We start from the raw sequence: 16,980 nt of genomic DNA on the forward strand, positions 1-16,980 counted from the left end.
GATCACTCATGCCAAGTTTCATCTCATTCCATCCAACGGTTCGGCCTCCTATAAAGGACGAACAAACATACAAACATATTCTGTTTTTTTAGTATAGTAGATATAGAGGGACTCGAGTTCCTGCTACCCCATCCACTCCCCTCTCTTAATTTTCCCTGTTGTTCCTGCTCCTCCACCACTTCCCCCTTTGATCCCACATCCTTCGTGCTGTTGCTGCCCACACACACACTCCCCCCTCTTTCCCTGTTGTCACTGCCCAACCTATCCACTCCCCCCCCCATGTTGATGCCACTCCCACTCTTATCTCCCCTCCTGTTGTTCTTGCCGAGTGAACTCTCCATCCACCCCTTCTTACTCCAAACTATTGTTCTTGTCACACCTGCCTGCTCCCCCCTAACTCCCACATGTTGTTCCTGACCCTCCCCCCTCCTCACAGATTCGACCTTGTCATACACCTGCTCCCCCCTCTCACGTCTACCTCTGTTGTTCCTGCAGCCCCCACTCACTTTCCCCTCTTACCCCCACTGCTCCTACTGCCCCCATCTGCTCCTCCTCTTACCCATGTTCCTCCACTGCCCCCACCTGTTGTTCCTGCCACTCCCCTTTCTTACTTTCCACCTGTTGTTCATGCTACCCCCACCTTCTCGCTCCTCTTTCTCCCCTATTTTAATCACTGAGATCCTGAAACCAAATTTGAATCCATTCAAATAAAATACTCGGGATCACCACCACCACCACCACCACCACCACCCAAGACATTTCATAACGAATCCTCATCTCGCAAGATCGTGGTCTCGCATTTCTCGGATAGCAAGGGAATCCTGCCAATTGACGAAGTGCATCACAAACCCACAATCACAGGTGAATATAACACAAAAATTGCAGGAAGCCATCAAGGACACACGTTGAGGAACGTTGACCAAAGGTTTACTTCAGGATAATGTGCAGGCTGTGAAGATGACCCATGTGAAAATATAGTGGCAAGGTGTAGCAGCTTGTTCCAAATAAGTTATTCTTTCATGAACTTTATGATCCATTTATTGGTGAGGAATTGTTTCCCAAACATCACATGGAAGGCAGATGCAGCATGAGAGAGATGAATAAAGGTGTACATTGATAAATTGATGCAGAGCCAGAAAAGTAATGAAGACAACTTGACAGAAAACTGCCAAACAAAAATTTTTCAACTTTAAAGCAAACATTTAACTTTGGACTACTTTGTAAATTTTACCTATTGTTTAATTATAAAGTACTCCACAAAAAAGAGAACGCAGTAGTACAGCAACAGATTGCTAATGTCTACATCTCTTTAGCAGAATACAAACCTTATATTATCCTAATAATGAGATTATCAATTAAAATGTTTCTTCTTCTTGGACTATAAGTTCTTCAGGTACATTGTTGTAGTCATAGTGCTCCTCCATCCAAAATGTACCTTCTTGTTAATAATGGAGAGGGATTGGTTAAATGATGCTGAGCAATCAAACCTGTGAGCAGAAGTTTGTTTCGGAAGTAAGTTCGCTGATCTCCCGATCATGAACTTTATAAGCATCAAAGAAAATCCATCACAAAGTTCTTGAACAAACTCACTTCGAAAATGTAGTCATGTGTTTGTGCAGTGTCCCATTCTCTGGGAATGTTTGGCCCCCCTTGATTGAAGGGGCCATAATGGATGGTTCACTTATAATCTTATACAATATATAAAACACTCAGTAGAGCGCATACCTCCACCAAGCAATGCCTGATCCATGAGAACATATCGGACCCAATACATTTTTGAAATATCATGCTATACAGTACTATGTCGTTTTTGGCCCCATCTCTCAATGGTGAAGAATCACTTTGAAAATTAAATAATTCTCGTATCCAGATCCGGATTCCGATCTTCACCAAAATCGAATCAGTTCGTCCTTGCCACACACACACCAAACATGTCCACCAAGTTTCTTCCGAATCCATCCACAACTTTTTGAGATATCGTGTTATACGTATATCGGTTTAGCCCTATCTCTCAATGGTGAAGAATCGATTTTGAAAATTCTCGAAGTCGGATCCGGATCCGGATCTTCACCAAAATCGAATCTTTTCTTCCTTGTCACACACCCAACCGGTCCACCAAGTTTCGTCCGAATCCGTCCTCAACTTTTTGAGATATCATGCTATATATCGGTTTAGCCGATATATAGCATGATATATAGCAGATGGTATGGCAGAGGGTGGAGTCATCAGCAAAGAAATAAAGAGGATTTTCCAGAGAGTCAGAGAGGTCATTGGTGAAATGGGAGAGGGTTGGGAAGAGGAATTTTCCACTTTCCTCTAACTTTTCCAATCGCTCTCCTAACCTTCCCTCTTCTCTTCGTTTTCTCAATTATAATTATTTTAATTCAACCACTATCTCTTTGCTCAGGCTCTCTTCCATAGTTCAGTGTACTTACAAAATAAATTGTCACTTAGCATTTCTTAGTTTGACGCCAGACAAAATTTCCGATCATCAATTTGGATTCAGACCAGATCACTCGACCCAAGACTTGCTGCTCCTGCTTTCCCAACGATGGATGGAGGTCTTCAATGTCAGACATGAGATAAGAGCCATCTCACTAGACATATCATATCCCTTCGATACAGTCTGGCACCCCTCCCTGCTCACCAAACTCTCTTCCTCTGGTATCCAAGGCAATCTCCACTCGTGGCTTGCAGACTTCCTCTCCTATCGCAGTCAAAGTGTGGCTCTAAATGGAATTCTCTCATCCCCTTTTCTTGTCCAGGCTGGAGTTCCTCAAGACAGTGTTCTGGGCCCTGTGCCTTTTCTGGTTTTCATCAATAATCTCTCCAACTGGAAAATCCTCTTTATCTCTTTGGTGATGACTCCACCCTCTGCCACACCATCGGTCATCCTTCAGACCAGCAAGCAGCAGCTTCTTCGCTCTCTGCAGATCTGGATAAAATCACAAGCTGGTCCAACACATAGAACATGTCTTTCAATCCTGACAAATCGCACACTCTCATTAGGTCTCTCCAAAAGGACCATCTGGAACCCCCCCCCCCATCTACTTTCTCACCAATCCTCTGGAAGAAGTCCTTTCATTCAACCTTCTGGGTCTCACTGTCTGCCGTGATCTTTCCTGGGAAAGCCACATTTCCAACCTGGCCTCCAAAGCCAGTCACTGACTGGGCATCCTCAGTCGTGCAAAGTCCTTCCTCAGCCCACCTGAGCTCCTGACCACACACACAGCTTTCGTCCGCAGCCTGATGGAGTACTGCTCTCCCCTCCGGGCTGGTGCTCCCGCATCACACCTTTCTCAGCTTCACATTGTGGAAACCAAGGCATTTAGGATCATTGGTATTTCCTGCGATGAGGCTGAGTTTTTGGGTCTCTCTCTCTCTCTCACCGCAGGCAGTTCGGTGGTCTTTTTGTCTTCGACAATCTCCTCTCTGGCCTCGCCCACACCCTGCTCTGATTGCGATCTGTCCCCCCCATATTTCCACAGGTGACTCATGGTCCGCCAACAACCCCTTCTGGTAAAACTACCAGAATAAAGAATCGCTGCTCACCTTCACTCTTTCAGTCCTCTTTTTTCCTGCCTTTGGAACAAACTCCCATTCTCTCTTCAATCCCACTCTTCCCTCCTGGTCTTCGAAACAGCTGCTAACCACCATCTCTTATCTTCCCCCCATCCAAAACCTCGATCTTTTCTACTCCTGTTAATCCACCCCAAACCCACCTCCTTCAAATTCCCTGCTTTCCTTCCTGAAAGTTCCTGTTGTGTCCATCTTGTTTACCCCGTGTTCCCAACCGCTTCCCTCTCCTTTCCACAGATCTCCTAATGTCTCTGTTCCCCACTGTTTTGTCCTTTCCTCTCCCACCCTCTTGTCTCCTGCCCCCCTTGTTATACGTTCCGTGTGTTAGCTCTTATACGAGCCTCGACATTGTGTACTTAATAAATAAAAAATACATTTTATTGTTTTCCTTTTTGGAGAAAAAAAAGCTTGTAGCCATTTCCTCATTTCCAGCTTACTCCTCATCTTTATCCAAAATGCAAACATTACGCTCACGACATTGTCATCATTTTATCGAACTTGTGATATCATCCTGTGTATTTTCCCACATTGTCTGCCAAAATACAGAATCACTACCACTACCATCTCAAGCTGTCCATGGAGGCAAATATAAAGTGAAAAGGATGTGGGGGGAGGGGTGGTGGTGGAGATGTGGGAGCCGGACATTCTATTTTCACAAAAAAATTATTACACCCTCATTCACTGATTATAAATGATGAAATATTATTATAAGGTGTTTTTTCCCTCAAGGTTCCAATAACCTTCCCCTTTAAATTTCTTCTCCCCAACATCTGTTAACAAAGTGGGCATCCATTGTAACATAAACAGTTGTTTCTCACCGATGTTAGATCAGGATTTCAGGATCGATCTCTTTGGGTGTCACAAGACGAGAAGGACTCGCTGCTGGGATGAAGGGCACAGAGTTGTCCTCAACAAATGTTTTACCTGCAATTTGTCAGAGCATACACACAATAGTCCAAGAAATGCCATCTTTCTTTAATCTGGCAATATTTAATGAAGCTTCTTTCTTTACTAATTATATATACTTATTTTGTGCTTAACACAATCTTGTCTTGTGCGTCCTAATCGTCCTTCAGAAGGCTATATTAGAAGCATTTATTGTATATTTTTATTACAATGCATTGTGCAATTAATTACTATATCTGTAAGCAACAATCACTTTTACTCATTCACCATCTTCACATTCCCTCTCTTCCCTTCGACACCCCGACCCCTTCCTCTTCCCACTCGCAGGGCTTTTGATAAAAAATCACTTTCACTCATTCACCTGCCTCACTTCTTCGATGTGGTTAGAGCTGATGAAAGGAAATGCAGATTAATGCAAAGTCTGCCCATTTGGGCCTTTGCCTCTTTCTTCTTCCGATATTATCCACGTTTTGCACATGTGTAACAATGTTTTGGTGTAAGAAATTACAATATAATATTAACAATATGCATTTGATGAATATAAACATTAATTTCCTTGTGTTTGGTCGATATGAGGGCTGTCAGGATAAGTTAGAAGTATGCGTACTCGTCTTTGGGCAGTTTTGCCTGGGATTGAATCGTGACCCAGCTATAAACTGTCACCCTGGTGTTTGACAAGTAGGGCTAGGCTTCAATGTGTGTGCCATCCACGAGGACATTAAGCCAGGTGTCCCATCTGCTAGCATGAGCTGGTGGACATTAAAGATCCCACGTCTTTCATGAAAAGTAGGCTAGTTATTGCGGGCACCCTGAATAAATTTTAAATTCCTGCCATCTACTGTCAAGCATCGTGCCTGACCAACCGGTCAAAGCAAACAGAATCTTTCCCCAGTCGAGCCCACAAGAATGTGGGAATTATTGGGGCCATTAAAACTAGTAGTAGTAGCAGTAGTAGTAGTTGTAATAGTCATAGTATTTGGTAGTGGTAGAGATGCAGCCTTACTCTGTGCTCCCTTATCTCCTCTCCCATTCAGTGCAATCTCTGTTGATTCTGTGGCTGAAAATAATAACAACCTATTAACACAAACTTAGAGCGAGTTTCAATATATATATATATATATATATATATATATATATATATATATATATATATATATATATATATATATATATATATATATATATATATATATATATATATATATATATATAATCACATTTTATGGTTACATAGCCCAACTTGGAAAAGTCAGATTCATTTACAACGTTAAACAACACATTGTCAGCATGTCACACATTAGGCATTTTCTTTGTTGTGTTTGAAGTCCATCTTAAATGTTTAGCAAATTTATGGTTCCGGCTTGTTGCACACCACCTGGAGAATTATGGAAGCCTCACCTCGGTGATAAGCACCGTGATGGTTTCCATCATCATCATCGTATGGCACATGTGTTTCAGTGGTATCAGCAGTAAGAGCAGCAACAATATTGTTGTCAGTGGTTGGAACAGGAACATCTGCATGGAAAACATGGCAATCAGATATGTACTCAAATTTTATTGAAAGGAACTTGTGTTTGTGCCACTCCCTACACTCTACAGGGTGATGTCTCGCATTGCATGACATGCATGACATGCATCACACACACACACACACACACACACACACACACACACACACACACACACACACACACACACACACACACACACACTGGTTTGAGCATCCGCTCTGAGTCTGGGAGGTCGGTGGTTCAAACTCCGTCCGAGTCACACGAAAGACTTTTAAAATGGTATGTGCTGCTTCCTTGCTTGATCAAGCCATTCTGGAAAAGAAGATTTTTAAAGGTTTATTCTTCAAAAAATCATAGCTGCCAAACCATGTGACTGATGACGTCAAAGGTGGAGAACTTTTTATTCCTCATGGATAGGCGATCATACCTGTACAGTTTCACCTCAATCTGTTCAGCCGTTTCAGAGAAGATCTTTGAAGGATTTACAGCATGTTAAAAAAATATGGCTGCCGAACAACATGACTAATGACGTCATAAATTCCCCCCTAACCCCCTAATACAATTTAGCCTGAGATGAATCTCAAATATTTTCATACTGATCAGACAAAGCATTCGACACATGCAATTGTGACATCATCAAACAAGTTCGATTGAAATCCCTGAACTCAGATTCAAAATATTAAATAATTCTGGCTGCCAGACCATGTGTCTGATCGGGTTGTAATTTAATACACATATTCCACATGACTACCAAATCATAATTGTTATGTTTCATGGCAATTGATGAAGCAGTTAAAGAGAAATGATTTTTCAAAGATTTTTGTTCAAGCCAATATGGCTGACAGACCATGTGACTTATTAATTATTCATAAACACTTTGGTATCCACAAGGCTTGGGCAACATGTGAGTGAAGTTTCTCCTTGATCTGTCAAGCTATTCTGGAGAAGATGATTTTTAAATGTTTGAGGGTAAATCCAATATGGCTGCCTAACCATGTGACCTATGACGTCATAGTTGGAGAAGTTTTTGTTCCTCGTGGATAAACGATCACACTTGTAAAGTTTCGCCTCAATCTGTTCAGCCCTTTGAGAAGATTTTTGAGGGTTTTTATGTTAACATTACATGGCTGCCGAACCACATGACCAATGACATCATCAATTTTTTCCCCCCAATACAATTTAGCCCAAGAGGATCCTCAAAATTTTTCAAATTGATCAGATAAAGCGTTTGACGTATGGAATTATGATGTCATAACGAAGCCACCTATGAGATCAAAATCACTCGTTTCCCATGAGGAGTACTTCACATGTGCCAAGTTTCAATTTTTTCCATTGATTGCTTTCGGAGATAGAGGTCCAAATTTTTTCCTTTTTCCAACATGGCTGCCACAACACATAACCTATGACATTCTCATCATCATAAAAACATTCTACATGAGTAGTTGCATCGATGGTGAAAAATTTTTGTCAATCGGATAAGTGGTTGCAGAAAAAAAACAGAGAAAATTAGCATGGACGTATGTACGTACTCCGAACAACCAGAAAACATGCTACCGGCGACTTAATCAGCGGAGGCATAAAAACAAATCTCTAAATAAGAAAAAGAGCAATCAGAGATTACAGATCCTTGCCAGGATTTCTTTTGAGTGATGGATTTTTATAGGTTTTAGGGTAAATCGAATATGGATGCCAAACCATATGACCTATGACATCACATGTGTGAACCTTTTGCTCATGGATAGGCAATCATACGTGTAAAGTTTCATCTCGATCTGTTCAGCCATTTCTGAGAAGAAGATTTTTGAAGGTTTAAAAAAAAACCAATATGGCTGCCGAATCACGTGACCGATAACATCATGAATTTTTTTTTCTGTGGACCATTCTATCCCGAGATGACCTTCAAAAATTTTCATACTGATCGGATATGGCGTTCCACATGTGCAATTATGATGTCATAACGAAGGCACCTCTGACGTCATGAAAAAAAATTCACACTTATTCCCCATGAGGTGTACTTGCTATGTGCCAAGTTTCAATAATTCCTTGGTGTGGTTTCAGAGATACAGAGGTCCGAACTTTTTCCGTTTTTCCAATATGGCTGCCACATCACATGACCGAAATGACATTGCAGTTATCATTACACCATTCTACATGAGTAGTCGCACCAATGGTGAAAATTTTGTCTCAATCCGACAAGCGGAGAAAAACACTAAAGTTCTGTGTGGACACAGACATCTGTTGACCTCTGGCTCACAGCCAGCAAAGACATGAATATCACTGCCAAGGTAAGTGAATCTCTCCACGACCTCAACATCCTCACCACAAACAGACACAGACAGGATAGCAGCATCCAAGATGTCAATGAAAGCCTGGATCTTAGTTTTGACCCAGGAATCCCGCAATCCCAGCGGATCCAACTCCTCATTCAGCACCTCGAGGGTCCCCAAAAGGATATCCAGAGTCTCTGCAAAGACGACTACATCATCTGCGAAATAAAACTCAGAGATCTTGACATTCCCAAATGACGCACCGCAGCTTCATCTCTCCGACATCCTCCACAGAATTCAGTCCATACAAGCGCTGAAAAGTGTGGGGGCCAGTACACACCCCTGACGAACTCCAGTGACAACTGGAAATAAGTCGGAGATGGTACCACCACATCTCACAGCATTCTCAGTACCAGACTATAGTTCAGATATAAGATTGATCGGTTTTGGTGGCACCCCATGAAGGTCAAGAATCCTCCAGAGGGCATCCCGATTCATTGAATCAAATGCTTCACAGAGATCGACATAGGCTGAAAGCAGCCCCTGATAAAAAGTCTTGTCTGCGTTCAGTGAGGACCTGGAAAGCAAGGATAGGGTCAATCGTTGACCTCTTTGGGGTAAAGCCTGACTGCTCTGGATGCTGGTGCTCAAACAGATGGGGGTGAACCCTCTCAAGAATTATCAGAGTAAAGACCTTGCCCGGCACTGAGAGCAAAGTCAGCCCTCAGTCGTGGTTGAAGTCCTGGCGATCACCCTTCCCTTTCCAGAGAGGGACAAGGCCCATCTTCCATTCAGTTGGGATGATGCCTGTGTTCCAGGCAGAGCACAGAACTGCATGCAACGACACAAGTGCAGCATTTCCACCAGCCTTGAGAAGTTCAGCATGGATGCCACAGATCCCTGGAGCTTTACCCCATTTCAACTGGTTCACCGCAGCCTGTTTCCACAAATGAAGGTGGACCACAGTTGGTTGGAGGTTCAGCAATGGGGATAGTAACACCGCTGACATCCAACTCCACAGCTGGTGGATCAGATTGGTACAGCCGCTCAAGGTAACTGGCCCAGCGGGCCTTCACTTCGGACTCCTCTGTCAAGAGCCTACCACCCTCTCCTATAAATGCAGTACACCGAGGGATGGGCTTAGATGAACGCAATGTGCGAATTCCCCTGTAAGCAGAATGAGAACCACTTGACCATCGGTGTTGCTCTACCCCCTCACAGATTCCTTGCACATAGGCCTCCTTATCCACCCTTAGTACACGTGCAGTTTTACCCCTCAGACCCCTGAATAGCTCAGCTCTGCCATTCAGCTTGGCCCTGCGACTCTGGTCAATGGTATCTTGGCCCTGCGACTCTGATCAACTCTGGTCAATTCTTCTTCACCCTCAGATGAGTTCCAAGACATCTTCCGGGCAACATCGAGGACGGTGGTCTTGAAGGCACTCCACAACTCTGCAGGACCTCCCAAAGCACCCAGACCCCCCAAATCTCCACTCAGCCTCTTTGCAAATTCCTCAGCCACCCTCTCATCCTTTAGCTTGCCAACATCCAGCCTAGGCTGGGATGGTACCATTCTCCTGGATTTAAGCTGCAACTTAAGAGTTGCTACAACAAGCCTGTGGTCAGTATTGAGGAACTGAGCACTCCGGTAGACCCTGCAGTTCTAGATCATCCTCCAGTGACCATCAATGAGCACATGGTCAATCTCCATTGCCACACCACCAGTGTTGGAATTCCAAGTCCAGCGATGAGCTTGTGGGCACTGAAACCATGAATCAGCCACCCCAAGTCCATGACTTCTTCCAAAGTCAAGGAACTTAGTGCTGTTCTGGTTCACAGTTCCAGACCCATGGGGAGCAACACACGTCTCATAACCATCCCAATCAGTTTCAGTCGATGCATTGAAATCCCCCAAGATTCCATCGTCTTACCCTCCCTCGTGGACGGTAAATATTGTGCCCTTTTCACGAGTGTATTAATTGCCACCCGTTTGTAGTACATCGGATGGCATGGCTCAAAGTCATGCTAGCGATCAGTCTGCGTGTGATTTTCTGTTTTCTGTAGTGTTTTGATTTCCATTAGGGCTCCAGGTCAGCATGGTATCGAGAAAATAGCATAACAATTTCCCATCAGTCATTAAAAACAAGCTCGCTCTACAAACCCCAGGAAGCGGGAATATTATTCACTGAATTTAAAATAATACACCGAGTGATGGCACAATGGAAGGAAATGCACAAATGGAAAACATTACAGGTGTAAAGGGAAACAGTGATTGTAAGATACAAAGTTATTACCTTCCTGCAAATGATAGTTCTCTGCTCCACCAGTCTCATTCCCTTTATAATTTGCACCAGCAGTCTCATTGTCTAAAACTGTAATGAAAAATCAAAACTTGTTTATTCATTCATATGCACATTGGAATGGGAATCAGTAAGTTATGAGTTCGTCCCCACAGATGTGCACTATTTTCTAAAGGCTGGGGATGTGTTGCCGCTGCAAGACCCCCTGTCGGTTAGATCATTACTTACTCTGACATGCAATTAGTGCTGTTCTGGTTCACAGTTCCAGACCCATGGGGACGAACACATGTCTCATAAACAGGTACAGATTAAAAATATTAAATAATTGTGGCTGCCGAACAGCTTGCTGGTCTGAGGGATGACAGATGGTACGGCAGAGGGTGGAGTCATCAGCAAAGAGAGAAAGAAGATTTAAAAGGGAGTCGGAGAGATCATTGATGAAAACCAGAAAAAGAACAGGGCCCAGAATGCTGCCTTGAGGAACTCCAGGCTGGAAAGGAAGAGGGGATGAGAGAACTCCGTCTAGGGCCACACGTTGGCTGCGACAGGAGAGGAAGTCTGCAAGCCATGAGTGGAGATGGCCTTGGATACCATAGGAAGAGAGTTTGGTGTGAACACAGCAAGCTGTTAGAAAACACTAAAGTGTGTGCTGTTAGGACATCTCCTATAATCGCCAATCCCTACCATATCATCACACACCTATTTTAACAGCATTTGCATATTACATCACTGAATTGGGAAACCCACTATTTTTTGAGATCAAAAAAAATTTCACGGACCGGTGTTTGTTTGTTTCTTGCAAAATCGAAGATTTTTCAAGTATATTGGTCAGTCGATTCTATCATTATGCCTGGTGTTGGCTTAATGGTTAGGGTGGTGGACTTCGGGTCCTGAGATCCTGAGTTCAAATCCCCAATGGCTGTTGAAATAATACCAGGTGGGGTTGACTTTCTGTTATCCTTTTGAGGTCGGCAAAATGAGTGCCAGCTTGTTGGTAACCTGTGTCGGAGTGGCGACCCGTCCAGGATATTCTTACGTCCAGGACATATTACATCACTGAATTGGGAAACCCACTATTTTTTTTAGATCAAAAGGTCAAAGGTCAACTCAAGGTCAAACTTCTAGAATCATCAATTTTTATCTGACAAATCATCAATTTTCATCCGATTGACTGTATAGTCCGGGAGCCAACCGATCAAAATTAAAAAAAAATTGCCCGGTCTGCTATAAAATTTTTGTGTTGATTTTCATAAAGAGACACCCTTTGAGTATATGAAAACCAATGTTGGCAATGGTGAAACTCTTGCGCAACAACACAGTCAACACTTATGCGAGCCCCCTCTGATAACAAAATGTTGGCAAAAGCGAAGATGTAGGATGGGGGTAGGGGTAATTCATATTGTCCTAAAATCATAACCACTAAACCTATATACACAAATGACCCCTCATATTAAAGAGGAGTTCATTTCCTATATCACAATTGGTGATTTAACCTACCTACAATTGACAAGGTTATATGTCAAACAACAAAAGATTTATGCAACTCAGAAATGCTTGACTATCAATGGGGTCAGGAACAAGAACATACTTTTACATGCCATGGTTTTAAGGAAGATAAAATTAGAAATGGATTAACACAATATTGTGACATGAAACATCCTCTTCAGAGGAAGAGTCACTCTCTGAAACAACTCCACCACATGAACCTCTCTGACCAAGGCATATGCATGTCACTCAGCAAGGCACAGCAGCCTTTTTGCATGAACATCGTTTCAGACATTTGGATAATTTGCACATGCAAGACACCGTTTTGTCTATGTTTGGCTTGGCTGGCTTAGACATGAGAATTGGGACCAGTTTTCCATTGATAAGGGTTCTGCCAAATGTTGTGGCTGGGGGAAGTGCTCGGTCACTGAGATGTGCACGTCTATACAGAAGCAATTGATACAATGCTCTTAAAACAAGGAAGTAAAACGCATCTTCTGTTGCTGGCAGTGACCTAAGGTCTAATTTTGAAGAGACAAACATATACTGCCTGAGGGTATCCAAACAGCTGAACCCTTTTTGGCCATACAGAGCAGTCCAGTATACTCTGGCCTCATCAATGACACATTCTGTTGCTGCCATTTCACTATCTCTTCCAAAATCAACAAGGTGGGGAAGGTTTCCTATCAGTCCCAGAGAAACATGTGCCGCTCTTCTTTTCACAGGAACACAGGCATCATCCCAACTGACTGGAAGAGGGGCCTTGTTGTCCCTCTCTGGAAAGGGAAGGGTGATCGCCAAGACTGCAACAACTACCGAGGGGTGACGCTGCTCTCAGTGCCGGGCAAGGTCTTTGCTCGGATAATTCTTGATAGGGTTCGCCACCATCTGCTTGAGCACCAGCGTCCAGAGCAGTCAGGCTTTACACCAAAGAGGTCAACGATTGACCGTATCCTTGCTCCTTCGTGTCCTGACCGAACGCAGACGAGAGTTGGGGCAGGGGCTGCTTGCAGCCTATGTTGATCTCTGTAAAGCGTTCGATTCAGTGAATCGGGATGTCCTCTGGAGGATTCTTGGTCTTCGTGGGGTGCCACCAAAACTGATCGATCTGATGTCTGAACTCTACTCTGGTACTGAGAGTGCTGTGAAGTGTGGTGGTACCATCTCTGACTTATTTCCAGTTGTTACTGGAGTTCGTCAGGGATGTGTACTTGCCCCCACACTTTTCAGCACTTGTATGGACTGGATTTTAGGGAGGATGTCGGAGAGATCAAGTTGCGGTGCATCGTTTGGCAATGTCAAGATCTCGGACCTTGATTTTGCAGATGATGCAGTCATCTTTGCGGAGACTTTAGACATCCTCTTGGGGGCCCTCGAGGTGCTGAATGAGGAGTCGGAGCCGTTGGGATTACGGATTTCTTGGGTCAAAACTAAGATCCAGGCTTTCGGTGACATCTTGGATGCTGCTGTCCTGTCTGTGTCTGTTTGTGGTGAGGATGTTGAGGTCGTGGATAGATTCACTTACCTTGGCAGTGATATTCATGTCTCCGCAGGTTGTGAGCCGGAGGTCAATAGACGTCTGGGTCGGGCCTGGGGAGTCATGGATTCACTGGATCATGGGGTGTGGCGCTGCCGGTACCTGTGCGGGAGGACGAAAGTCCGAGTCTTCAGGTCCTTGGTACTTCCAGTCTTGCTCTATGGGTGCGAGACTTGGACTTTGACCAAGGATCTGAGACAGAGACTTAATTCCTTTGGTACCAGGTCTCTTTGAAGAATCCTTGGCTATCGCTGGTCGGATTTTGTGTCCAACGAGCGGTTGCTGAGAGAGACTCGGATGAGATTTGTTACCTGCATAGTCCGTGAGCGTCAGTTGCGGCTGTATGGACATGTGGCTCGCTTTCCTGACGCTGATCCTGCTCACCAGATTCTCTCAGCGAGGGAGTCTCATGAGTGGAGGAGGCCAGTGGGCCGACCACGTGCCTCATGGTTGCAGCAGGTTGACCATCATCTCAAGGAGATGGGGATGGGCCTGGCATCTGCCTGGGGGATGGCCAGATGGAGGCCCCTGGAGTACCAGCGGAAAGTGGACGCAGCGACGCGCTGTTCTGGCACATGCTCCCATACCTGACCTGACCTCTTCTTTTCCCCTTCTGAATGGGTAGCTCACTGTGTCACATCCACACAACACATATGTGCACAGAAGTGTAGTGCGACATCAAGAGGATTTTCTGGTACTTCTTGCTCAACACTTCTACCAGCTCATGAATAGGTAGGTATTGATTCTGCCGTTGTATCCAGAGTTCTTGCAATGTGTTCAAGCAGCAGAAGTGATATATACACAGCATAATTATGTCTGTATCTGTTGCATGCACAACAGCTCGATGGTGATCAAGATATTCCACACAATATGCAAGATGAGCAATAATCCTTGTGTCTGCCTCTTCATGTTCTTCACAAGGTAAGTCCAGAACTGAACTTGATGCTGATGTGATGGAAAGAGTGTGACCTTTGTTTTCCATCATACCACCAAGAATGATGGTCACTCCATCCGGAATAGCTTCAGGACTCTCACAAAGGGAAGTGCCAATGAAGTTCTGAAGATTTCCTTTATTTCTTGGATTCTTCATGAGTAAATTCCAGTCCGGAATTTCTAGACTCTTGGATGGTGAGAATTGTCTTGCCTGGTCTGTCTGGTTTCTCCTCTGCTGCTCATCACCCTTCAAAGTATGGCTATCATCAAAATCATACTGATCACCAATGATGTTGACACAGTTGCACATTTCAGGTTTCAACTGCAGGAGCTTGCGAAGATACAGCTGGGGAAGTTCACCAAATGTTTTCGCACCCATTTTTTGGTATTTATTTACAAATTCCATTGTGTCTACCAGATAAACTGTGTATAGGTCACTCTGTGGTAATGATGGCAGCTGTAAAACAACATCCTGCTCAGCTTCAGCAATTAGCACTGCCACGAAATCAGACTTGTTGCCTTTGCGCATTACAAACCCCTGTGCTAAGCGTGGATCAACCTCAAACAGGGATGATGGGTAGTCTGTCCACTCATGGGAAAATGCAATCTGTCTTGTGACTGGGTCGGCATCTCGATAGAAACACAGCACACGTGTAGCTGCAGTCTCATCTTGATAGATCCTGATTAAACTCTGTTTCCTTGATGGGTTTGATTTCTTCTGTGAGGAGAAAGTTACCAGCTTCAGTGGTTCAATCTTAATAGAGACCACCTCTTCTGCTTTCATAATGGCTTCCATGCCCTTAGCTTGAGCATGGACCAAGTCTTTGAAGCATCCTTCTCACCAGTTGCTCTATTGAGCAGATCCATGGTTGTTACACTGGAATGGGTTTATCATCTGCTGGCATATCACTTTCTTGATCTCCTCAACATGCATATGTTCTTCTGTTGCCTGCTTATGTGTTTCTCCATCATGAGTAGATTCCTGTTGGCCTAGATTAGCCATAGACTTTATGTTCTCTGATACAGCTGTGAGAAATGGTGCTGTCTTCACATATTTATCTCGAGCAGCTGGTGCCTGAGATATGCCTTTGAACAGAGATGTCTTCCCTTCATTGTTGTATGTCTGCTCCAGGGCCATGTCACTCCAAACACCATTGAATTTTCCTTTGGAAGAGTGAACTGTGAAGTACCCAACCTGGATCCAGCAAACCTTAACCGAACTGTGTTCAATAGAGTAAGAGGATTTTGGGGGTAGGGGTAACTTTGGTTGACAAAAATGTTAATTTTCTCTTTAAAAATTGATAGAACTCACTCAAATTTGTTGTTTTAATTAGCCATGGATACCATGTTCATATCACATTAAGAGAAATTAGTATTCTAATGCAGCATCTGCCTATGATAAGAAAAGTTCTAAAGGCCATCTTCAAAAAACGTTATTTTTAAGGCATTTTTCACAAAATTATGTACTTTTACGAGGTTTACTTCCACAAAGGCAATTTTTTTTGTCATTTTACAATGCACTGATTGAATTCTTACATTTAGTTCACATTTATTTTTCATGAATGTGATTTTTTAATTTTTTTAGAAATTTTATTGACAATTGCTGTTTTATCAAATTTTTCAAATCTTCCTCAAACAAAAACGTCCGCCAAAATTTTTCGCAAGAGCTTATGAATTGCCAACTTGGTTTTCATGAACTGCAAACATATATCTAAACATCCTGGGGGTGTAAAATTTTATAGCAGAGGCTGTAAGGTCCAACCCTAAAACAGCCTCGTACACAGGTTGGCTCCCGGACTAGTAAAATTAAACAGCAATTTCATAGTGCATCACTGAATTGGGAAACCCACTATCTTTGAGATCCAAAAGTCAAAGGTCAACTCTCGGTCAAACTTCCAAAGTCATAAATTTTTAACTGAAAAATCATCAATTTACATCCTATTAACTTGAAAGTTGAACAGGATTTGCAAAGTCCATCGCTGAAGTGGAAAAGCAACTATTTTTGAGGTCAAAACGTCAAAAGTCAACTCGAGGTCAAACTTCTAAAATCATCAAATTTCATCTGAAAAAGCATCACTTTTTATCTGATTAACCTGAGGGTTAAGCAGCAATTGCATAGTGCATCACTGAATTTGGAAACCAACTATTTTTGAGGTCAAAATGTCAAAGGTCAACTCGAGGTCAAATTTATAAAATCATCAATTTCAATCTGAAAAAAAATCAATTTTCATCCGATTGACCTGAGCTTTGATTAAGATTGTCGATTTTAAATCTTAATGAAATGGACAATTTGATGTATCCATGGAACCTTTGGAGAGGTGGGTGGATTTTGCAAGTATCGTGCTCTGCATGACGTCTTTTTCTTGTTTTTTGTTTGTCACGCTACTCCTCCTACAGTTCTGGGCTGATTACATTCAGACTTGCTGCATAGAATCAGCATGACCATAATTAATGTGTGGGGG

General features: G+C 43.2%; 1 protein-coding gene across 5 annotated transcripts in view; it reads right to left on the minus strand.

Moving 5' to 3' along the window:
- Positions 1-919: 919 nt before the first annotated feature.
- The window catches only part of LOC147021515 (uncharacterized), a 107,694-nt gene continuing 91,633 nt past the window's right edge, over positions 920-16,980 (minus strand). For 3 of the 5 annotated variants that reach the window (XM_085891526.1, XM_085891524.1, XM_085891525.1), the window contains exons 12-16: positions 10,558-10,635; positions 5,884-6,000; positions 5,489-5,542; positions 4,398-4,503; positions 920-1,487 (exon numbers count right to left, since the gene is read on the minus strand). In XM_085891526.1, the coding sequence (XP_085747652.1) occupies positions 4,403-4,503; positions 5,489-5,542; positions 5,884-6,000; positions 10,558-10,635 (350 nt within the window). In that variant the 3' untranslated portion in view covers positions 920-1,487; positions 4,398-4,402. The remainder of the gene's footprint in view (positions 1,488-4,397; positions 4,504-5,488; positions 5,543-5,883; positions 6,001-10,557; positions 10,636-16,980) is intronic. The other 2 variants (XM_085891527.1, XM_085891528.1) reach the window with 2 other exon arrangements.

This window comes from Eptatretus burgeri, chromosome 8, assembly GCF_056783735.1.
Source record: "Eptatretus burgeri isolate ZD-2024b chromosome 8, Ebu_testis_v1, whole genome shotgun sequence".
Taxonomy (NCBI): domain Eukaryota; kingdom Metazoa; phylum Chordata; class Myxini; order Myxiniformes; family Myxinidae; genus Eptatretus; species Eptatretus burgeri.